The 25,710-nt window shown below is 42.2% G+C and overlaps 1 protein-coding gene across 2 annotated transcripts in view; it reads right to left on the minus strand.

Annotated features, from left to right (window-relative positions):
* CAPZB (capping actin protein of muscle Z-line subunit beta) overlaps positions 1–25,710 on the minus strand; it is a 61,799-nt gene that overhangs the window by 1,573 nt on the left and 34,516 nt on the right. Inside the window, exons 4-9 of one of the 2 annotated variants that reach the window (XM_076356030.1) lie at positions 25,271–25,384; positions 12,028–12,169; positions 11,388–11,504; positions 3,291–3,356; positions 1,964–2,040; positions 581–693 (exon numbers count right to left, since the gene is read on the minus strand). In XM_076356030.1, coding sequence (XP_076212145.1) covers positions 591–693; positions 1,964–2,040; positions 3,291–3,356; positions 11,388–11,504; positions 12,028–12,169; positions 25,271–25,384 — 619 coding nt within the window. In that variant the 3' untranslated portion in view covers positions 581–590. The remainder of the gene's footprint in view (positions 1–580; positions 694–1,963; positions 2,041–3,290; positions 3,357–11,387; positions 11,505–12,027; positions 12,170–25,270; positions 25,385–25,710) is intronic. The other variant, XM_076356031.1, reaches the window with a different exon arrangement.

Here is a 25,710-nt window from a genome sequence, read left to right on the forward strand (position 1 = left end):
AAGCTCCAAGGAAATTCAAGATACACCAGGCAAGCAGGGGATGTGCACGTGGGGTGAGCTCACATTTACTCAGAAGTCACGGGAAGCACCAGTCTTTTTTTTTTTTCCCCCCAAAACTGCGAGACTTCCAAGATTTCATTCCTTTCTGCAGGGAGGACGCTAAGATTCCAGGGAGTTTCTTGACTGAAGTGGTGTACCACAGCTGTAAAAAACTGATGGTGCACGAGGGACAGAGTCCCGGGGCTTCTGGATGGAATCAGTCCAAGCTGACACCACTTTGGGTACGTGACCACGTGCTCCTTGCTCGCTCCCAAGCTGGAGTGCAAAGTGGTTAAGTCCTGCCACATTTCAGAGCGTGGTATTTCAAATGGGGGGACGGGGTGGAGTAACACTTAAAATAAAAATCACAGCTTTTAGTTGGCCGTATTAAGAAATAACCCTTGGGTGAAACACGGATCAAATGTCGTTTATCAGTCTGCGGGAGTTAGGGGTTAGTTCTGGTCTCGGTTATCATGCAGAGGTCTTGGCTGGGTGAGTCCTGGTTTAGTGCTGGTTGTCACACCTCACAGGCAGGGGGTACCTGGATTGGTTTAGTTATCAGGCTGGATGTAGATCTGGCGCTGGGTCAACACTTGAGAAAGCTCCCTCTGCAACTGCTTATACTTTTGGTTGTCGGGGATAGCATCAATAGATCTACAGAGAGCAGTTTAGAAACGAGGGAAGCAAACAGGGAAGAGAACAGTCAGAAGAACTCGGAGCTGGTATTCTGGAAACCACCAGGAGCACACTCGGGAAGAAGAAGCGTAAATACATAGGTTAGAAGAAACAGGGAAAAGGCCAGAGGAAAAGCCAAAGCCAGCTGCTCTGTGTGTTACCAGTTCTGAGCAGATCGTCTCACCGATGCACAAAGTACCATGACTCAAACTGAGCAATGGGGAGACATAGGAAACAGATTCAATTACAAAAGCTTAAGGCAACGTTCGCAAGGAAAAAGACTGTATTACATATTTCCTTTTAATGTTAATAAATGCTTCCTGGCTAAACCCCTGCACACCACAAATGAAAATAGAGGCCTGTTATGAAAGCTGGGGTTTGGAAAAAAAAACCCAGAACAGCTGCTTTCTCAGATACTGTCGACTCCCTCTGCCCATGCTGTTAAGAAGGCAGCACAAATATTTAATTAGCACCATTATTCTATCTTCTTTCACATTTCAGTACGCGAGAGAACAGCAGTCTACTTATTTGCGCCATTTGTTTATTCTACATTATCACACCGTGCTAGGAGGTCTGTCTGCAGTTTAAAATGAAATGATTTGGCATCACCGTTCTGTACTTTCCTCTACGAGCATGAGAACTACCAGCTAGGGATTTCTATGCAAAATTCCTGACCAGAAATGAGCAGGGGTTGAAAAGTACGGTACAGTTTCCCTACAGAAAGGCACAGGGGGTTTATTCACTTAATCTGTTCTAGTACACTGTATTTTGACCAGCGGTGTTGAGAGAAAGACAGAATTTAAAACAAACTCTGAATACCGCAAACCATTCATGTCATGACTTAGTTCTGGGATCAACTGACTGTTCTTAAGAATAGTAGAAAGAGAAGTCAGAATTTAAGTACAACTTTCAGGACTGTGAAGAATAAAACTCCTAATTAAAAATAATTCCAAAATACAAGTGTTGCTAATTGCTCTATTTTCTTCCTGGTGAGGGAAGAAGGGATTAAAACATTGCTTCAAATTTCTATAGTTACAAAGCAGAAGTGTTCCCTAAACTCCACACAACAAATAATGGTTCCAGAGCACAGTGAGGCGAACGATTAGGGACATGAAAAGACTTTGTGTAGGGAAGGGGAGTTCCAGCAAACAAAAGCAGATCAATGCTCGGCTGGGGACACCACCACGGGCACTGCAGGGGAATGCAGGGAAGCGAAGGGGGTCCAATAGTCGGCTGGAGAGCCCCTTACCTCAGCCCATTAACGATGTCCTTTGTTTTTCCGAAATAAATCTCATTCAGTGTACTTCTGATTTTGTTTTCCATGTCCTAGGAAAAAAGTAAGAAACCAGATCTTTAGTCACGTCGGCTGTTTTCAGGAAAGGTGCGCTTCCACTCTTCTGTGCCTCTTCGGTGTTCGTCTTGATGTACACCACTTGCCACAGTGTGGTTCAACCCAGTGTATTCCCACTATTTAAATTCTCACAGAAGACAGTATGACCCTATCTCTCTGCTCTTATCAAAGAAATAAAGGCTTAGCTCTATTTCTGTCCTCTCCTCCGAATTAATTACTCTTTCTGGACCACAAGAGGGCAGTTTCTGCCCAGCTATCAATTTTTCTGCATTCAGTGGCAGGAAAGGAAAATGCATTTCACCCCAACTTTACTCTGTAATTTCCTGGCACTGAATGGACTGTAAGCGGCAAGTCAGTCATTTAGCATAACCAACAGGTCAATAGTTTTGTGCTTATGGGTTACTTTGAATTTTGGAGCTGGCGACCCGTTCATTAAAACTGCATGGCAAACAGTTTTGAGAAAGATCTTGTAAATAAGCAGCATTTTTTCGTTAGGTCGCTTTCACTCAAGCCAAAAACTTAGAAAAGGGATCAAAAAAGAAGTACCTGCCTTCCTTTAATTTCCCGGTTCCTTTAAAAAACGCATTATAGTCTATTTTAGTTGAGAATTTCCTCCTCTCTTGCCAAAGTGGCTATGAAGATCAAGGAAATCAAGAACACCTTCATACAGGACAGTGCAGTGACACAGCAAACCGGTGTTGCACCAAAGCCCTTCTGCGCGGCTAACGCAATCACATCCTTCACTCATCATGCTGAGCACACATGACTGACAGCTGCCATAAAAATCAAACACTAAAACCAATTCCAGTGGATTTAATAAGCACTTGATACACGCCAAACTTTCAGTTAAAGGGACAGTTCTGTATAGCACAACCTGACTTTAAATAATTCTGCCCAAAAGTGACTGTAGTGGCATGGGGGTAGGAAATTGTTACCTAGTTCTGAGGAAAGGACCACTTATGTTACAGGAAGGTTATTGCTGTAATGAGCAGGAGACAAAGTGCAGAGTGGCGTTTTTGTATCTACAAACTGTTGGAAGACACGATAGGAGGAGTACGGAGCCATCAAACACTGAGCAACATTAGCAGAATTAGACTTGATACAACACGAGTAACTTGTTTGCAAAGACAAAAGCAAGCGTACAACAAAATTCTTAGACGTGGGACCAAATACGTGCAAGAGAACCTGCAGCAGGCTCAAGCTGTGGCGGTTTCACAGCACTTACCTCTACCAAGCGTCCGATGTTGGCTATGTGTGGAGAGGAGTCGCTCACAGTCTCATCTTTCTCCATCTAGAAAGGACAGACAGAGGTCCATCGGTAACACGGAAATTTGATGGCGGACGCATGACAGCTTTCCTTATCAAGAGAAGGGATGGAAGAAGTGGGTCTCGAAAGCCTAGAGTAAACATTCTTTCGATGTGCAAACAGACGTAGTAACGTACTGAGAAATTCCCAGAACCAGACAAAGGCTCACGTACATGTTGATAACAAAACCGTAGCGTAATAAAAACCATGAATAAAATAAAACCTTGCTGTAGATCCCTGGTGTAGACAGGCACTACAAAATTGTCACTCCCTACCTGCTAAGGGGCTGCAGGAGATCTGCAGTAGTGAACGTGTAACACGACAAGAAGCACAGTGGCACAGCATGTGGATATGAAAACAAGGTTGTTGTCGATGAGATGCACACGAGGATGGTGCTTGTCAGTTTAACAGCTGTGAACTATGCCTGCAAAAACTGCTGTTTCTTTTAATCTTCATCTCAAACGCTACTTCTGACCACACGTGGGGCACATTCTCCATTTTCAGGATCTCCTGGCAAAAGACACCTTCGGCATTATTTACCTTCCAGTAGAGAAGGAAGGTGCAGAGAATACAAAAACCACAACTACCTGCGAGACTGGTGATGATTTAAACTACTGCAATAATATGGAAAGAGAAATCTGACAGTTTGTAGTTCTTTTTTCTTTTTAGACCAAAAAGCTGAACCAACATTTACATAACTATTAGGAGGAAGGAAGTACAAAGCGGTAAGTATGGGGGGAAAGAAGGAGACTGCCTTTTGCAGTAGAAATTCAGAGTTGGATCGACTTAAGTGTATAATGATACCACGTTCTCAGTGTGGTATCTGAACAGGAGACAGGTACCTGAACTAGGTGAGATTTTTCATCACTAAGATCAAAAACTTGGAGCTGGTACTGCAGAATGCAATACTTGCTTTATTTCATCTGACTTTGCCCCATATAACGTTCATCCAGAGGCCGTGGCTGACCATCCATGATCTGTGCTAGGGAAAAGACCATCTTCCCCAGTTCTTGAGACGAAAATTCTGGCTAGACGCAGACAAGCTGTTGAACAATGAACATCAGTCCCAGGAACCTCAACTGATACAAGATGTGCTGAGATGGCATGAAAACAAAACCGGGAGAAAAATGTAGTGGGAAGAACAGTCTTCAAAGGGTTTTACTAATCCCACTGAATTCTCTTATCCATCTGTTCATATCCCTCCCTCAGGGTAGAGTTTAAAAATCTGGGCCAGCTACAGGTTTCTTCTAATAAGCCAAGTCTCTAACAGGCTTGGGGAAGCATGTAATTTAGTTGGAACCCTGAAGGCAAAAGATAACCTAGGAGAGGGGGAGAAAAAGAACAAGGACGTTTAATTTTTCCTTTAGATTGCAGTCAGATTGTTTACATGTAATGGAGACACGCTGCCTGGAGAACAGATCCAGTTGCAGTAGAGGGAGAATATAAATCTGAACTACGCAAACACACATATACATGTTACGGTGAGTTTGGGAACTATCAGCAAATTGACCAAATGTGGGGCAGCTGGGGAGTTGGCAGTGGGTCATTTACTTCCACAGGCTCCCCACTGCATCTCCTCCACACCTGGACAGGCCGAGCTCATTGGTAAGAAGCAGAATCTGAAAATAGAATTATTTTTTTGCAAAACGTATATTATTACGTCTCCATAAAAACTGCTGCCAGAAGGAAAACATTTTTATATGCTATAGAAGCCCAGATGTTACGAGAGGCTGTTTTAATGGAGTTCAGAGTCAGTAAGCAGCCATGTTATACAAACAGCAGAGCTGCTGGGATTTTTAAAGGTTCCTTCTGGTGGCTGTTACTGCACGGACCTAAGCAGAAAGCCTATAGCTGCTTAAATAAAGGGGTTAATTTGCTTTGAGGGGAAATTCCATTCTGTAAGCTGATGTTAACAAGCAGCTCATCTTCCCACTGTCACTCCCCATCTGCTGTTGAGCTCAGCCAAAAACCTAACGCTCCAGAATGAGCCAAGTCCAATCTACATGGCTCAGTCGCTCCTCTCCTGTCCGAGAGATACGCTGCTTGGCTTCCTTGCCTCATTTCCCCAGCCATCTGCTGCAAGTCTGACTCAGAGGGAAACTCACTCTTCTGGGTATATTAAGCTCTCGATGGCTGGCTGGTCACTTCGGATGTTTCCTGCATGGAATATAGCAGCTGTTTGGGCTTTCTGTAAACGTTATTTGGAGGAAGAGTTAATACGAAGAGAGAAATTTAAGTTGGATAAACACTTCAGTTCATCATGAAAGCGTCTAAAAATACTAGAAGGATAAGGAGGAAACTCATCCACCATTTTGCTCTGAAGAGCTGACAACAACATCCACAGCTGCTCTGGCCACAGACCGACGTGAAAATCTCTTTAATGAAACACAAACAGACCAATGCGAGCCAAAGGCTCCCAAGCCACAGGCAGTGGGCATACTGCAGTCTCCAGGTGGAAAATATGTGGAATTATTTGGATATCAGTGAGGCAAAATTTGGCCTTTCTCCAACGCTTATTTCAAACTGTAACTAGATAAATGAAGGTTGTGAGCTCTACGGAGCTTGCAGCTTTGCGGAAATCAGCTGAGAACTTACCTCATCCTTTCATGGCCTTCATATATATTTACTCTAACCAGTGTAACCAAAGATATCCCATATCCTTTACCAAATTGTACATTCAAAACCATGAGCAGATCTGGGGGTGCTACATCAGCTCTCTATGTCACTAGTCCATACGTGCTCGACTGTTCTACTCTCTCCTTTCCTAAACCAGCTATTATATAACTGAACCACTGTAAAATCCGTATGTTTGTGTGAAGCAGAAATAACTGCCCGGACAATTACTGTTCAGTACATCTCCGCTATCCTCTGCACCCCAAAATACTACTCGGTTAGCAATTAAAGAGACAGTGCCTCCAGGAAACTGGACAACTGCTGAGGGGGAGCTTAAGGATCGTGACAGCTACAACTTGAAGATCCCTCTGGTGGAAAAACACTCCCCAACGCCCCGCTTAACGCTACAACATCTGGAAGTCGGTGGGATAGGCCTTTACATGAAAGCTCAACTTGATGAAAATATATGACTCTCCTAATTGCAGAGCACAAGCCTCGGAGGATTTACCTATTATGATAAATGGCAGAATGTCTCTGCTGGTGTTTTATTGAGCAGTAATATATCACAGGGCACATCTTCCTGAACGCAGGGAGAGCTCAGTTTGCAACAGATCAGCCTTCATCCAGCTCTGCAAAATGTTCCACCTTCGCTTAGAGAGTATTTCAAGTATGAAAATCAACGCACATCTGTGCTGCTTTAATCTGAAATCCCAGGCTTCACTTCCCCTACAACTTTATATCCTCCCCTTCCCACACCTCCCTGTGTAAATAAACCATAGGGTTTGAGCCAACTACTTTCTCAGCAAACTTGCACTTCCTCACAATGTTCATCCTGGCTTAGGAAACACACACAGGTTCTTTGTGCACAACACTATCTCAGAAAGGCACCTGTTAGTCTTGCTTTTAAGGAGGGGGCTCCAGAAATCTGTCCAACAAAGTGCAGTTTTGACTATTGGCCAGAAAATGGGAAGGCTACGTCTACTTTGCATAAAATGAAAGAGGATCATACAGCTGCTCTTACCTTAAATAAAAGCGCAGCCTAGTGAAACCTCAAAATTCAGCCAAAGCAATACAGTGCCATGGCAAACGACACAAGTAATTCCAATGTACACAAAGAGGACGGGACCTTAACGTCTGTCAGAGAGAAAATCATCTGCCAAGCATCTGGCTTGAATCAGGAGGGGGGGGGTGGGAGTTACCTGCAGTCACTGGAGAACGTGCAAGGTAATTGAAAAGCTGCTGGCATTTTTCATTTCCCTGCAAGCATTGCTCCCTTTGTTGTAAATTGAAGGTAACATGTCCTGTCCTTTCCTCTCAGATGTACAGCACTTCAATCTGCGGCCCCTCGTTAAGGCGGACGGCACATAACACGCCAATCACTCCTTCCCTATCCAAATTCCAGCCTCAGTCCTCGTACTGACCGAAGCCTGCCAGTGTCGGACGTGAGCTGGGAGTTACTTCCTCCATCCTGGCCTGAGGTGCTTCAACTCCGAGCTCTCTTGAGTTGCATCCAGGCTCGTCTCCAGAACAGACTGTCTGGAAGAGCACCCTTGTTTAGGAAACTGTAAAAATAGAAGTTCTCTATCTGACATTGCATGCCTTTTGCGGGAAGACCACAGCAAGGGAAAAAAAATGGAAAAAAAAAAAAATCAGCTTTCTCCTTCCAGTTCCACCAAAAAGTTCTTCTATAATGTCCTTTGGAGTCAAACCAGAGATGACACTGTACACGGTGTCATTATGTATGTATAACAACAACATATATTGCTAAAGATCTTCACTAGGCAAAAAGACAAGTGTTCTTCCATACAAAATGACTGCTTCAACAAGGATCTAACGAAGCGTCCAATGTGAAGATGTCACTTAAGTTTTAATTCTCCCTAAGGTTTTAGACCAAAATTATGATCTATGGATCCTACATGCATAGAGCTGGCTAAGCATGTCTCTCACCCTCCCAAGATAAGAGTTTATACATGCTCATATATAAATCAAAATTATGTAAAGAGAGATATATCACTATACGTATGGTTTTGTGTTGTATACTCGTGTGTGTATACACACACATTTCTCTATTGGATCAGGACAGAATCTGAAAGCCTACATCTTAAACACCACCAAAACCCAAAACTCCATTCAGAACACATCACATGCCATTTTATTTGAATTAGTCTATACTCCAACTCTTAAAAAGAAACTTCCATAATTGAACTGATAAAGAAAAAGCCCAAAGTTCTCATTTTGAAAACCACCAGGTAAAGTAAATTAAAGCTACGCAAATGAGATTTTCAACTTCCCAAAACAGGCCGAGTCCTCCGTCTACCATGTCTCTCCCTCTCTTGCCTTGTTCTGTCCACTTACAAATGTAAAATGCTTGTACAGCTACTTTCCCCTTATAAACCAAGACAGAGACAACTCCTATAGTAGCACATGAAAAACTGCATTGGGAAAACCACTGAAAAGTAGCAGTTCAATGAATTGGAAGAGATATGTCAATTCTCAGTGTATGAAATTAAAGTAGACATAGGATAGGGCCATGACCTCTAAGTAATATCTACCCAGAACGTAACATCATGTAGCCCCAAGCCAGGTGTAAGAATACTCAAACACACAGTGTCTTGGCGAGAGAGAGGGGAAAAAATTTCTTCTTACAAATTCAGTGCAACATTTAGGAACAGCCTAAGTGGGAGCCTTGTAGTAACAAGAGTCTGGGGATATTCAAGAAACACAAAGACAAGTTTTTCCAAATAGTCTTGACAAAGGCAACAAAAACCCCCATGTTTGTGTCTGACGCAGGGCAACAATACTTCACCAACAGGAAGCGACAGCAAAGAACAGCTATTTCTAGACTCTTACTTCAAGAACCACGTTCCGCTCTACCACGCTACCACGTTGTCCATTCACTGAAGAACAAATAGGATTGCTTGATTACTTGCACTGAGTGCAATCTGCAGACATTAGGAAGGGGAATTACTGAGCAAGTGTTTCCATATGAAGTTGCAAATGCTCCCCGTAGCATTTCAGTGCGAGACATGCCCAGCTCTTCATCGCTGCCAGAGGTGGTGAATTAGGAGGCATTACATTAGCTGTTCCTTTGCGCCTGCTCCTGGCCACCAAGTTAATCATTCCAGTCATCACTCGAAAAATACCCGATTTGCAGCTACGAGGCGAAACTGGTTTCAAAGTAATGGCTCTCAACAGACTTCCCTTTCAAAGCATTGAAAGGTTCTCTCTGCCATCAGTTTATAAGCCAGGATATTACAAAGCTTGTGAACACTTCAAAAGCTTCCACTGAAACACGAGGACATCTGCTATTCACATTTTAGGATCAAAGGTGGTTCAGGTTCAAGCAGCTTAAATGCTGAGTTGACCAAAACCATGCTACAATTTACCATGGACAAAATTATTCCAAAATTACTGTTAGGACATCAGATTATTGATATCGTCAAGGTAAAACTGTAACGTACCATTCAAGAGAGAACTAAAACCTACTTTTGGTGCCTAAGTTTGCTGCAGACTGTATAAAAAGCCTACCAAAAAGTAAAAATAAAACCTGCTGTCCTTAGGTGATGTGGCAAACTGGATTTACAGCAAAGTAAAAGCCTTGCACTCAGGAGTTTAGTCCAGCTACAGCTAAATAAATGGCTCAGGACAAACGGCTCCTCCTCACACAGCATACCTCAAGGCAGCATGAAGATTTTCGTTTTCTGCCATGGATTCTGATGAAGCCCGTCCCATTAAGCCTACTATGGCATCTGCAAACAGAAAATCTCCGGCCCAAAGCTAAATTCTGAAACTCAAGTTTCCATTGTTTGTGCAGAAGCAGTGCATCATTACCCCAGTGGCTTTTTTATGGTTACTTACATTGGAAGCAGGCCCCTGCTTTAATGCATCTCATATGAATTAAATGATCGGCTGTTAAAATGATGACAGAAGCATGAATCTCCCCACTAAAGCTTAGAGAGTGAAAGTCAAACTAAACAAGGCCTAGCAGTTCAGGCCAAGGTGTACTGAGGACACCCATTCTCAACAGACTCTTGTTTTCCTTGGCACAGCTCTCGCACACCATAAGGCCACGGCCAGAGTCAAGCCCTTGGCCACCACTTCACAGCTATGATTTAAAGTATTGGGAAGGCCTGTGATTAAATACTTGTCCGGGTCACCATAACTCGGGTGTAATTACTGCAAACACTTTAAAAGAGTACGCAATGCTCAAAACTGTCTCCAGATGCCTTCCCCCCCCTGTTTTTCCATCAGCTTCTTCTGTAAATCAACAACGTGGAAAGAAAAATCACCTAGGTCTAGGGCAAGCTTCTGCGACTGCAATACTAACACAATTTCAGTTCCTCTCTGCAATCACAGAGCCTTCTTTCCTTCGCTTGGCTCAAACCTGTACAAAAACATGAACTGTTTAACAGAGTCTGCATTGTCCTTTGTATCGAAAGCAACAGTCTGCCCTGAGAAGTCTCATAAAGGAGTTTTAGCTACTGCCAATCTCTCTAGTCACTCATGACCATACAATACACCTCCTGTCCTCCAGAGTTTATTACTCTGCTCGAGTCACTGATTTCCACAGCCCAGATCTTAAGCAACCGCAATTCATCAGCAGCATGAAGCAGGGAGACGGCAACCTTTGGCAGGTGGCTGGGGCAGAAGCACCTTCACCCAGTGAAGTCAAGTCCAGCAGATTCTGCCTGTCAGAGACTAAGACAGCAGCACTGCCTGAACAGCCATCAGTCTGGCACCTTCCTTGCGAAAAACGGCTCTGTCAAGAGGAAGTCAGAGTAATTAACACAGGCACAAAAGCCCCAAACGTTTAGAAGAGCGTTTGGTTTTTTTGGTGTGGTTTTGTTTTTTGTCCTGGTACTGCAGGAGGAAAATACTAAAGAAGGATACTAAAAGGTAACTGACGTCTTTAAGAACAGAAGAATCCTATAGTCAATGCAAAATACAGGTTCGTTCATGGTGGCCTAGCTGGCTTTTAAAAGAGACACATAACAAAAGAGGTCATCTTGTATTTTTATAATCCTATTGGAACCTTCCAGTAAGAAAGTGGGCAAATCTTACAGCTAAAAGTATCTGTCTGGGTAACACATATGGAAGTATAAAAATTTAGGAACACCAAAAGAAAAACTAAGACTTAAAAAGCAAGTCTAAACTCCTACTGAATGCTTTATATTTTTAATTGAAAGCTATACTGCCATCAAGCAAAGTTCAAGGGGCTTCCTGGTAATTACACACTTACGCATTAACTGTTTCACTGGGCTGCATACGCAGCAGGAGAATAGATGTTTATACAACACCTCACAAAATCAACTTTTTGTTCCTGACTGGGGCTACCGGGTATATAAATAAGGAAAGGCATGCCTTGGGTCTGCGGCGTACGCTCATGCCAGTATACAGACATACCTGCCTGGTAAGGCTCCCTCCAAGGTTCATGGTACCAGAACCAGTTTTATTAGTCTGCAGCCACAGCATCACTGTGGAGGTCAGCTTGTAATGAGCAGTACGACCACTGGATTTCTCCTAGAAGTGGAAGGATAACAAAAAGGATAGAGACAAAAGGTTAAAATCCCTTCAAAAACTAAATGGTGGCTGGCCCCGAAGACCCCACCAGCAACAGCACAGATATGTATAACTCCACTCCCATAGCACAGTGTTTCTTAAAAACAATTGCAAGTGTGCACATTCCCCTAATTGTCCAAAGCAAATCTAGTTAGAGCAATTTAACCTCCTATTACCTTGTTTTTATTACCTAATTAGTGATATTTATCTGTAGACCTTTATGTTAAAAAAAAATAATAATCTCGGGATCACATGCACGGAAAGTAACATACTTTCAATTCTTCTGGGATTCTTTTTGATTACAGCCCTGACTTATCTCTATCCAAATTGCTTCAGGGAATTTTCAAAAATTAACAGGGGAAATCAGTTTACAGCCCCTAACACAATATTGCATTGTTCAGTGGAACACCTGTGCTCGTTAATTGTCTGGAATTAACTGGGTTTTGTTTTCACTTAGGAATATCAGCTGCCCCAGAGGCTGTACCTGAACCTCCACCACGTGGATGGAATCCCAGCATCCCTTAATCTTCTTTGATCCATCTCCAGCTTTCTTAATGAGGATCACCCCGGCAAAACCATGATCCAGATCCCAGAGGTAGACAGAGGAGACTCCACCTTCAAAATACCTGCAGGATGCAATCCAATAGGCATGTTAACAGTAAGCGGGAGCCAAGCCAGAGTCAGATATCAATAATAATCTTAAATAAGCACAATCTCTATATCCTAGTAAAGATATTTTTTTTAAGACGGCACACTCTCACCAGTTATATACCTAGAAACGCAGCAGTTTAAATAATTTTACAATACAGAGACTTTAATTACAAAAAACTGCACATTTCTCTAAAGGAGAATAAAAGTCTAGTGAGAAACAGAGCTAGCTACAGATTTCTACAGTACTTGGAGCAAACAATTCCTCTGATTCCAATTAACTATAACAGCTGGTAAAAGCACAAGCTACAAAGTAGGCTGAGAGTAAGGCTTTATTTTACAGTTTGGTCTTTTTTTTTTTCCTTTTCTCTCGCTATTGGGAAAGTCTGGAAGTTCTTTACAACAAAGTCTGCTAATTAAGACAAAAGGGAGCAAGTAAGTAGCTTTATGCTGCTGTCTCAAAAGTTTGTGTGAGGCTGACTTATTGATTTATTGCAAATAGAGTTGAACTGAAACCAAGGTTCTTAGAAATGAAGGGATGCCCTTGAGGTTTACATATTATTCCAGCTTCAGATGCAGTATACAATAGAGAGTAGGCTAGATTACCTAACTCTCAGGTTTCTGGTAGCAAAAAGTACGCTCTTAGAAAACTAACAAAGCAATGACATCTGCAGAACCCAGCTCCTCCTTTATAACACTAGTGCTAGGCTCCTTATGTGCCAGATGAAAGACGCACTTTAAAGTAATATGGTAAACAACCCAACGCTGTAGGAAGAAAGATGCACAAGAACCAATTTTGGCTTCTAGAAAACCGAAACTATAACCCACAGCATTTTACCAACTGTTTCCATTCTCAAGTTACCAAACAGCCATAAGGAGAATCGAGCAAAAGGGAATACTCTTTCATGGCGCACAACTCAGATCTCAGCGATGAACGCATGCTGAACAGAATCACCATCTCCTGCGAAGAACTAAGGAAAGGAGGAGAGGCAACTTCAGCTAAGCCCGAAGATCAATGACAAGACATTCTAGTCATCAGACATTTCTACTCTCTTCTGAGCACCTACTGCCGTTCTGCAAGTACATACAAAAAGCAGACAAAACACCTGAGAATTCATTGTCTGGAGGAGAGCAAAAGCTCATCACCCAAAGACGCGAGGAGCTGCTATGATTGACAGTTCCCAGCAGCTAAACTGGGAGAGAGTCACGCAAATTAAACCGTTCTACGTTCCTGCCTCTTACTGTCATGAGCGAGACAATCACATAGGTCTGCAAGTGACTGCATGTTTTTCCTCCTCTGCAAGAAAGGAAAGTATCACTCATTGCCAACATGAAAAACTTGTTGAACCCTCCCACCTTCGTGCTCCCCTCCTTTCTAAACACGAGCCTGACAGTTGTTAATGGCATTTAAGATTTGATTTACTGTGCATTTTGGACTTCATGTATTAGCTTGAAGTACTGTAGATCCAAGAACACTAACCCATCCTTTTCTACAAGTCAGGAGAAAAGATCTTGGGAAGTTAATGCAAATAACACAGGCAACTTTCAACATTTTCCCTGCACTTACAGATCACTTCAGTATGTTGTTTCAAGAAGGCAGAGTCGCCAAAAGAGCCCCAGTTCTTTCTAATCGCATGCATCCGAGTCTGTATCAAAAACAATGCTGACCCCAGGAGGGGTATAAGACTTCATATTAACTCACCACATCACTTTATTTTTAATGGGTCACTACTGGTACTCATCACCAAGCTTAGCCTGGGCATTTAAGTAACCAACACACGCAGCACTGTCCCACGACATTTGTCAAGCCACTGATAATACACCATTAAAAAAGAAAAGCCCTTTGCTCCACAGGCATGCTAAAGCCAGACTTCCAGCAGGCAATTTAAATCTAACAAACCAACAAACACCCTTTTTATATCCCCTGGGGAATTCACAAATGGATTTTGGTTAATGCAGTTAATGGGAATTTCAGTCCCGCAGCAAACCTCATTTCCAATCTAAGTGACCCTTCCTTTGACAAAAAGGGCAGCGTGAATCAAAGGCCAGAGAGCAGAAGCTATTGTCCATTTCATGACCAAGTCTCCTTAAAAAAAAAATTCATATATAGAATAAGTGAATTCACTCAAAATGAACTGGCAGCTACTGAGAATATTACAGTGTGTACAGACAGTTTCCCCATTACCCACTTTATGAGCTTGCTATGAGCATGAAACATTAATTAAGAGAGGGACCGAAACAAGGTTTTTGGAAATTTATTCTTACCTACTGTACTTTGATCCTAATGACATGAAACAGGAAAAAAATAATTTTTATGTGGTTCACCTTTATGAGATTTTACATAAAGGCTTTTGTGGGTATTTTAAGAATGTGCTAAAATGTTGTCTGAAACCACATAAAACCATCCGAAAAACCTCCCGCCAGAACTAACAGCGCACACATGGAAACGCTTTAACTTGCCTTTGTATATTTAATGAATCAAATATAGTATTAATATTGTTTTAAATACCAACATGCTATTTCAATAAAATTGCTTTGCCATAGCCAGATCCAGTATCTTGAGACTCAAACAACAATGCCAGCGATTGAACCGTTATGAATCCAAGGCACGCCGGGATATATATTAGGCAAAGCCTCCTCTGTGCTTCAGCAATATATAATCACTTCAAAAATTCACTCCTTCATGGGGAGAAAATATATATCATTGATCACTACGTTAGATTTCACCTTTCCTCACAGAAACAAAAATGCACTGAAGTGGGATTTCTGAAGACTATCTAAACCCAGGAAAGTCATGTTTGGAGAGGGGAACATTCCTTGAAACCTGTTTTCTTCAAGAAAAATGAAGAAGTGCTACAGGTTAATTGGCTGCTACGTAATAGAAAACTGGATGACAGACTGATTGGTAGGAATTTAAATCCACATTCATGAACTTGGGTTTGCTGCAAGAAGGCTGGACTACCTCCAAGAAACCCCTTCACCACAGATTAAAAAGCAGCACTTATTAAAATTGAAGCAGGAGAGGTAACCAGCTTGGAAAAGGTTCCTGGAAGGCGTAAGCTGGTATCTTCTGTGTTAAAGAAATGGATGAGCAAACCAGAGCACAGGCCCATCAAAGTTACATGCATTAGTTGCAGCAAAACAATTTGAAAGCACTACAGAGCTCCTGGATCGAACAGAATTTTCTTTGGTCGCCCGTTCTGGATACCCCTGCTTGTGGTACATTATCCTCCCGCACAACAGCAGTCGTAAAAGGCGATCTGTCTTCTTTAGAAGCTCAAGTCCTCTCCCAAAGCATCCAAGGCCCAGCACAAAGCAATCAGCAGATGCTTTTGAGACGTACAAGAGGTCTGACGTAGGAGGAAAACTCCAATTCGTACTGGGGTACCTCAGAAACATCCCTAAAGGATAAACCATTTCCAAAGGACAGCAATTCAATGCAAAGCAATCTCTCCTCTTCTGCTTAAGGACACGGATCTCTCCAGGATGTTCTCTGGGTTTACCCACAGGCAAAAGTTTGTAATAAAACGATGAAAAAACGTAGTCTTATGGTTGTCACGTCCCTTTATTAACAACCAAAACACTGCCAAATGATATCCCTGTCCTCTCCGAGGACAGCCAGTGTTCTTCCATCTCTAGTAAAATTGCTTTTTACAAGTTTGCCCAGAAAGGTGATTAAAAGGCATAAGGCCCAATGTAATCATTCATTCTCTTTACAAAATTCAGCATAGCATTTCACTCAAAATCAATTCTAGTTTTAATGTCACGATCAAACACTTAAGTTTTATATCCGTTACTCATCAACCACAGAACTCCTGGAAAAAGCTGTTCTATACAAAAAATGTCACACTTAAGACTGACCTACTTTACGAATGCAAGAATAAAAGAAAATATTTAAGCTAAGAGTGATCCAAAGCTTTATGAAGTGTTTGAAGTTTAAGCGGGTGGAGACACAGGATGGAAACTTGTTTAAGGAACTCGAGCTGTATCCATGAAATGGAGAGACTGCGGCCAGAACAAAGCCGTAACTTCAAGAGGGATGTGATAGGGGAGGAAATCCCCCAGCTTCCAACACAGACCTCAAGAAAGGAGAACAGATTAATCACTTTGTTTTACCACTAAAGGACAGACCAGAAAAGGCACTGTAACTTTCCCGATAGCATTCTACTTCCCCCAAGCCCTGCAAATGAATGCTGGACCCTATACTGAGAAAATGAGTTTCCACCACACAGCAGTAAAAACAAGCTATGACTTTCAATTATACTTCAGAACCAAATCACTCATCCATAAAAACACTTGTGTATTTTCCAGAAAGTAACTGAGAGCCAGAGACACTGGGTGGTTTTTTTTCGTATCTGGCTTATGGCTCTCGCAGCACTAAGCCACAAAACCCTGATGCCAAAGTACCGATACCTGGAACCTCAGACTGGCTATGCAAACCTTCAAGAGAGTTGCACAGTGTTTCAAACTGGCTCATTTAAAGCAGCAAAATATATTCTCTTTTTTTTCCCCCTAAAGGTTGCATAGCTATTTCTTCCAGCTACAAAAGTTCAGCATAGAAAGGGAAATGTCTCCATCTATTTAGATCAACAGACTTCCAAGAAACCTGTCATTTAAAAAACCTACCCCAAAGGAAAATACTGAGCATTCAGCTACAAATGTTTTTACAAGAGTGACAATGACTAAAGTCACAATCTGAGAAGCTAGTGGCTAACAGCAACCCAAAAACATCACCTAGAAGACTAGGTGAGGAAGCAGACGTTTCAACTATTATTAAAACAGATGACTGTAATGGCAAGTGACTTGGCACAATTTTCACTGAGTCCTTCCCCTATGCCTGCACCCTGTCATTTCAAACCAGCACATAAAGAGCAACAGAAATATGAAGGAAGTGACAAGTTTCAGCAACCCACCCTCCGCCAAACCCAAAACCATTGCTAAGGTGTTCATTCAAATCACCTGCCATCTTGTAGCTCAAGCAAGGGGAAAAAAAAGTCTTCAGGACAACATCAAGAGATCAGAGGTGTCACTAAATAATTTCATTGCCTGTGTCCTCCACCCAGCTTTCTAGTAATGAGGCTCACGAGCCTGTTCTTTAATAAAAAGGACAGGTTGGTACCAGGAACCAACCAGGATGTAACACTTCTCCCACTGGCCTGAGTACAGATGATTTACAATTCCTCCCTCCCTCCTTCTCTGGTCCCAGGAGTGCAATTGTATAACACTTTCAGAATGTTACCTAAATACTTAAAATGAAGAAGGTAAAATGTTTGTGTATTTAGACCAGCTGGTTTTCACCACAGTTTATGAACACAGCCCAAAGTATGCTTGTGGACTCTGTACAGGTATTTTACAGAAATTCTTTCCAGCATACACAGGTGCAAAAATCCCTCAAGCAAACATACCAATCTCGTTAGGTATGTGTAACTTCAATGCCAGTTGTACTTAAAAGCACACATCTGGACCATGGTGGGATGACTCAAACTGCCAAGCAGAGTTGTGAAGTGCAAGAACTCTGCAAGGAAGGAAAACAGTATCCAAACAATGGGATCCTGAAGGTTAAAAATCCCCCAGAACCTCCCATTTTGTGCTTTCTAGTACCTGTCATTATTTAAAAGAAAAAAAAGTGCATTGCTCACATTTTCCTTACCATCCAATTGCTCTTGGCAGATGGAAACTAATGACCAAATCCCTTTTGAGAAGTCACCTGGAAACAGTTCCATTAGCCACCTAATAAGCAAGACAATGGGTCACTTTGTAACACGTCCAAACGCGTAACTGGTTCATTAACTACCAGGAAGCACCGACTGCTTACAAATCTTTCACCCGTACCCATCCGTTCGACCAGCATGCTCTGCAGAGACAGCCCACTGCTTCATCCACTGACAGTCTGACACATTTTAGACTCTGCCAGCTATAATTCAAATATGGGTAGGAGGGGAAAAGACAGCAGCAGAAGTCTTCTGCGTCATGTATTAAGTTTGCCAAAGTCTGTGCAGACTACAGATTTCATGTGACATACTGCTTTCTTCAAGCAGGCATGTATCAGATATGCTACAAGATGGCTATTATTTGTTAAGTTACTCTGCCTTCAATTTTCCATCATTAAAACACCGTACATTGTGAGAGCGTGAGGTGAATTTCTGTAAGTGCAAGCACAGCCATGTATTGCTAGAGATAATCAGTTCAAAAATTCCAGATCATAATTCACTGGCATTTTAAAATTTAGTCTCACTCCATTTTTGAAAGCACGTAAGCAATTTCTTACTAGGGATTTAAAACCTTCAGAGAAGGGTGTTTGAGGATAGCACTGCATCATCAGTGCTGACCTCCTAATACAAGCTTTCCCTCTCCAGTGTTCAGATTTTATATAATCACAGAGAACCGTGGGAACCCAAGGGAAAAACTCCTCCTCCGCTGAATATCTCAGATTCAGAAGATAAGAATGTAGTCTGTACAGAGCTGCTCCACAATGAAGCACCCAAAGAAAGAAAAAAAAAAAAATCTGATGAAAAGCAACTAATTCAGTTTTCACAGCATGACAGTACGCTTAATTTTTTCCTCTCTCCTTCTACATTTGCTCTAATCTGTGTAATATATATATCAACAACTCCAATACTGATTTTCTTTTGAGTTTTGAGCTGCCCATGGGCGAGTTAAGGAAGGGACCCCAACACTGCTCTGTTTACTCTTACATCTAAACAATTTCCTTGGGAAAACATCATGGTTTTAATTTTAAAAGCACACGAACATTAAAGCAGCGAGCATCTTGGCAGTTTAGATCTGTCTTATGAGACTTCATCTTGTACTTATCAGTCTAACCCGGAGGCAAGAGTCTCATGGATGACATAATCCTGATGTCACACCCTATTGTGCAAAACCCTAGCCAGCAGTGAGATGGAAAGTCAGGTTTCCTTAGCGCTAGGATGCATAACAAATGCATCTGGATTCAATCTGCAGGGCCCTTGCTGTGAAAACCACAGTAACTATCATGCCCAAGAGAAAGCCATCACAAAGGGCTAGTAACCATTAATGAGGAACAGTGAGCTAATGGCAATAAAGTCACTTCAAAGCTTTCCATGGGTTTTTAGTTTAGGCAAACTAGGTTTACATCTAAACACAGACGGAACGCTTATATAAAGAGCTCACAGCTGCCTAATCACTTTGTGAGTTGAAAGTTGCACTGCAGGCTGCAGGAATCGAAGCTCAGCGACCGCTCCCCCATGCACACCTACGGGCCTGAGCGCTGGCAGGCTGTGCTAAAACCAAAAACACTAATTACGCCTCTTACATCTGGTGCTCTCCTTCCATTTACTTGGTGGAATCGGCGCTGTTCCACGCACAAAATAAATCAAATTTGGTCAAACAGATAAATACAGCAATTGCTACAAACCTTGCGAGAAGTGCAAAGTATTTTCAAAATTGGAGAGGAACGAACTCCACTCAGAGTACCTCATGGTCTATCAGACCAGGTAAAGACACGTATCAGACCAGGTAAAGGGATATACAAAGGCAGGGAAGGAGAAGTCAGATGACAAACTACAGCAGCACTCTGAAGGAGTTAAAGTCTAAGGGCAGCATTAACAGAGGTTTGCCATTTTTTCATACCAAAACAAGCAGACAAAGGCTAATATCAGAGGTGGTTCAAGCACACAATCCAAAACAAATGAAGAAAAAAGGTAAAAACAGCTAAAAAGGGGAAAGCTATCCAGTAGCTTACGGGACATTTGAACATACTTGGTGGCTGAGACGATGGCACAGAGTTCAGTGGCGAGGAGCCGCAGAGTGAAGCCAAAATGAGACATCCCTGAAGCAAACCGAGGCTGTTCAGTGAGATTAAACACACTGATAAGAACAAGAGTCAGTCCTGAGCACTCTGAAAATTAAAGGGTAAGCTTGTCTGTCACTGGGACTTCACTGCTGTACCCGACCAGCAGCTGAGTCCCCTCAAGCTCTCTAGCAAATGGCTCCTGAATCTACGTATTCCCGAAGGCACATGCGTACAGGAAATTCTTGTAGCCTTTCCTCCTCCAGCTGAAAAGAGAAAGGTGATGGATGTTCAGTTTAGGCAGTATCTACGCTGCAGAGAGTACTGCAAATGCTTGGTTGGCAGGGGCGCCATCCTCAGCACTGCCAACACCATCAAAAATTTGAATGACTAACTCCATTTCGGACAGGATTCCAATCCAAAATTCAATAACAAGAGGATTACCCACAATGAAGACATTTTAGAGGTCAATCCTCTCCCAGACCTCCTTCCGCTCCTACCAAATTCCTTGTCCAGAGCTCTAATATAACAAATTGAAAATGGATCAACATCAAAACACAGATAGAAGCAGAAGTTCAAAAGGCTTCATGGCTTACTCTGTTGAGGGAACTCAAAACCTTAATCAATAAAAACATTTTCAGGAGCAGAATGATTAAGAGGAGCGTTTTATCTTTTTTTTTTTTTTAAGCTGTTAAAAATCAAAAGTACCAATAAATCCAACTTAACCCAAGAAACAAAGAGGTAAGGGATAGCTTTCTAAATGTATGTCAGCTTACTAAACCGGCCCAAAGTTGCCAGAACTCATCTTGTTTGTAGAAATATTCAGATCAGCAGCATCCTTCCCCAGGGAGTTCTATTTAATCACTTCAGAAACTATTTCTTCCAGACAACAAAGAGCGATTAGATTACTTAATTAAAGCACTGATTATCTCCAACCCAAAACAACAGAACACAGAATCTAAAATAGATAAGATTTATCCAGATGCCCTGGTCCTCATTATGCTTTGATTTCAATCAATCGCACACACACGTCAAGCAAAGGGCAATAAATTACAACCATGTGTTTGAAGAAATTATCTTCGCGATATTGGAAGTGGAGAGCCAAGGCTCTAACCGAATGGTGTAAGATATTAGACTTCCATCTGGGAATAATAACCTACTGAACAAAAACATACCAGGGCATTAGCTTCAGGCAGTGTCTGAGTTAAACCTGGCAGCAGGAGATCTAAATTAAACAGTTGTTTTTTGGGAAAGTGACATGCACTTTGCTAAAACAGATAACCAAGAAATATGCTTGTTGTTTAACATATAGAATAGAGAGGGAATTAAAACCTAGTATGATTCCTCTTTAACCCAGAGAGACATGAACATGCCTCTAGAAATAAAAGGTGGGCAACTCTAGAGATACTTAAAGGTAGTTTGCATTAAAACAGACACTTACAGGGAACAACTCAGCACTGGTTAGGAGGCACTGAAGATTCAGCTAAGCTTTTCTTCTCAAGCTTTCATGATTTGAAACAACTCCATGCGATACTACAAGACTCCTCCAAACTTATTTTCACGCTACAGTCACTCGGTGTGCTGGCCAGTAAGCTTTTGGGGACAAAACTCAAATTTAAGACTAGTCACCAGCAAGCAAATCTGTATGGATTATTGCACACAAATTGTTAACAAATGCATAACAGGCTGTTTCCCTCAAAACACCCACGCTAGCAGGTGCCAACCCCTTGGGAAATGGCAAATACATGCCGATGACTCATTAAATGTAGGTGGATACTTACCACACCTGATTAGAACAGAAATCTAAAAAGGAATGGTATGTGGGCCAAATGGGACTGACAGAAGGAAAAACTGAAGCTATCTGAAGTCTTGGGAGACGCCCGAGATGAACTCGCTCAGATATTATCAGTTACTGTGCGTAAAGGTAAAATGGGAGACAATCCAGAGGGAGCTTGGACCGTATGCTGAGAGCAGAGTGTGAATAACACATATTCTCAAAAGTACTTATTTTTCTATAGAAAGGAAACATGTTCCTCTTCCGCTCCTCGCTGCAACGACCAGTATAAGATGTATTTTAAAGCTGGGGAGCGAAGCGAGCACCATGCAGAGCAACGTCTCAGGGACAAGTGCTTACAAGGTATTAAGATACACAACATCTTTCTAAGACGGGCAGTCCATACTAGCTAGATGTCTGCAAGCACAAGATCCAGCAGTTTAGCCCAGCAAGGCTGGAAACAAAGCCACAAACTGCTTTGAAAAACCTAGCAGAAACCCTCATTATAGGAATAAAATGTCTAACAGCCCAAGAAGTTCAAGCACACTGGAGCCCGGTGCTCTCTGCGAATGACTGCTTACATAAGATTATTTTTGTATTAACTGTTACCTCTCTACCATAAAACACAGCATAGCTGTGGTTAGAGGTGTAGTTCAAAAACATTCTCTACCCCGTAGAGAGAGGGACAGAACAGCCTCTCAAGGGACTGCTGTATGAGAACCTGATGTGTCAGATCAGAAGCTTCTCTCTCAGCATCGCTTTCATCCTCTTAAATCTGCAATGCAAGCTGAAAGTCTAACAGTGCAACAGCCACTGCACTTAAACTCACATTTTTAAAGAAAGAATTTGTAATGTGAAGTATCGATTAGATTTGTGTCACCTATGAACGGTCTGGGTGGACAGACAACCCCATCAGAGTGAACAGAGACAATTAAAGTCTCTGCAGGTCAATCCAAGAAACTTTTTTCGCACACTGCCTACAAAACGAACGCCGTTACTGGAAGGTGGACCTGTTATAAATCTTCCCATATAGCAGAAACCATAATTTCCACAAAAGATACAGTACTGAAGACTGCCAGCACGCTGCTTATTTTTTTTGAGTAATACATCAATGCTTTCAAACGAGCCTGAAATATTTCACAATGCTGGAAAATCTCTGTTGTCACTGGCTCCGGAATTTGAAATGACACTGATAACTTTGTCCTGGAACCAATGCATCGTGCACTCCTTTCCCAGCACTGCAAGCTGCCAAACCAGAAGGCCAGTGACACCTTCAATCGACATCACATGGCTCAGACCTACTTCTGGCTTTACAGTGGGTACACGCAGTATTAGTTTCCAGCTCTAGCAGACCATGGAAATTACATCACTGCAATTGCCATCTTGTTCCCACTGCAACCCTCCCCACACTTCAGACTCCCACATGGCTTCAGCAGCTGTTATGCCGGTAATTGTTACAGTCATTCCCAACCTGATATGTTGGCAAGACCAGCACGCAGCAGCGAGGAAACCTGGCACTTGTTACCTCCGCCTCATTTTACCCCCCACTCCAATCTCCAAGTAAAAATTAAGCTTCTGCTGTCAAAATACAAAATCCAATTGTCTTATTAAGGAAACTGCAGAGTCCAACTACTAGAACAAAAGCATGTTTCTATCCAAATCTCCGTTGTAGGTAAAGTACAAATCATTTCCAATTTCAAGCATGAGGAACCCTTCAAATGGTCAGGTTAAGTTTCCCTAACTTCACAAATTCTTTCAAGAAATGCCACAATTTTTACACCACTCAGCAAAATGTAAGCCACCCTTCTCCTCTTTTTCTGACACATTTTTGAGATCATAACATGCATCAAAGCGTACTGTGCTGACAGATGCGCTTATCTAGTCTGACTACACTGCAAGCCATAATACCTCCGTCATTTCTGGCTGATGACACGAGAATGAAGTCTTTGTGAGAAATCCCTCCCGTATGCCCTCTAACAACGTACTGCCTATAAAACCTGGACTGACAAACTGAAAGATGAAATATGATACAATCTCGCCTTTTGGTTCCATACAATGTATTAAGACTACTGTTGCACCACATGCTGAACAGGGCTCAGCAGATTCACCTAACTCTGAGAGTAACCTGTACCGCGCTTTCCTTCCTGCAAATGAAACCTTTTTAAAGGAGTTATTGTATCCAGCCATGACTTCACGGTCATCTGTTCAGAGAGGCATTTAAAAAGACAGTCTTGGTTCCACAAACCTACTCATTTTCATCTTAGTGTATCAAAAATCCTATCGCTCCTGGTCTGTTCTGCACCTGGGGAGTAACTGCAAACTTCTCTTTGCTGCATATGCAAAATTCCTTTCTTCCAGTAAGTTCAGATACCAGTAACAACTGTTACTTGTAAGAGAAGTCGGATACCTATGAAAATAATGCATGAAAATAAGTAAAAAATTGGTACCTGTAACAAAAGCGTGAAGATTACACGTTTGGACAGGCTACATTTACATCAAGCCACATCTTAAAATGAGTAGAAAATCTAGCAAGAAAAGTACCTTTTTATCTGCTTTTGTTAGCATTGTAATATACAGTGATACATGATGAACCACATCTAAGGATGTGTTTTATCTCCCTTTTTGGGCAACATGAAGAAGCAATGAGGTTCGTTCACCTTTTTCATGGTCATTAGGCATCTCCAATAAGAAAGCATCCCGTTACTGGATAAAGCAGTAAGTTCATTTTGCTTTGCGACACACGCTTCCTTTTTAGATTTAGCATTACTATTTCCATCCCATCACCGCTTAGGAGACCACAATCTAGAAAGACGACAGCTAAACCTGATCACATCTCAAGACCTTGGATGTGATTGCAATGCAAGACCAGCGCAGTCCCACCTTTCAGAAAAATTGTTCAACTGACAAGTCATCCAGGCAGCTTCCTACTGCTGCTTTAAAAAAGACACTGCCTAATCTACATTTATCTTACACATGCTCTATTAATTCCTTTGCTTTACACCTACCTCTTCAACAAGACAGGGCCTAAAACAAGCTTCAGAGAATGGCGCTTGCAGCAGAAGTACGTTAATCCCCATACAACTGCTGCATCTCAGTATACTAGCGCCTGTCATTTTACTGGAAGATGTGAAAGCCGCTGCTGCTATATATATAGATATTTTGAAAGAGTACCGTCTTGAGGGAATGGGAAAAGCAGATGGTTTAAGACTGAACTTAGTCAAGATCAAAGAGAACACAGGTCATCTCAGGACAAAGACGCCATTAATCTGTTAAAGGGGGGAGGGAGGTAGGAAAGCACCTCAGCATCTGCCTCTAGCATCAGCTGACAAATTTGATCATGTTTTCGTATCGTGAAATCACAGCGGATACGCTTCCCAACAGCAGATCAGCAGCTGCCTACCCTTCTTCCTCTGCTATACATTGGTATGCCACTCTCAGAGGCAGCTAGCGACCACATTTTAGACTCATTGTGTGCATTGCATGCCTGCTGAAGGAAACAAAGAAAGCAGAGGGCTCTGTATGGTAGAACTGACATACAAGTCTCTGTACTGGTCAAAGGCATTGTTGGCTTCCACCTCCAGCTTGCGCAGGCGAGCAGATGGCATGGCACCGTCTTCCAGGGGGGGATCGTATTTGTTACTCCATGGTGATCTGCCAAAGAGACAAGGGAAACAGAGACAGTTAGACAACCGAGACAAACTCTGAGAGGTTTGAGATCAGTGGGTCTGACCTGATCCACAGATGCTGAACTTCCAAAAAAGCAAAAGGTACCGAGAGCAGTCTACCTGTACAAATTTCAGCCTCAACAGCCATTTCAAACACTGACAAAAAGGGGACACTGACTCCCCAAAGTTTACAGAGTACCTGGGGAACACTCCCCGTCTTCAGGTTTCTGCTATATAAATAATCATGCTTGGGTTTGAATCTGTTCCTTCTTAAATACTCAAAAATGAGGCCCCAGCTGTTGCACATTAGGT

The sequence above is a fragment of the Aptenodytes patagonicus genome, chromosome 19, assembly GCF_965638725.1.
Source record: "Aptenodytes patagonicus chromosome 19, bAptPat1.pri.cur, whole genome shotgun sequence".
NCBI classification, from domain to species: Eukaryota; Metazoa; Chordata; class Aves; order Sphenisciformes; family Spheniscidae; genus Aptenodytes; species Aptenodytes patagonicus.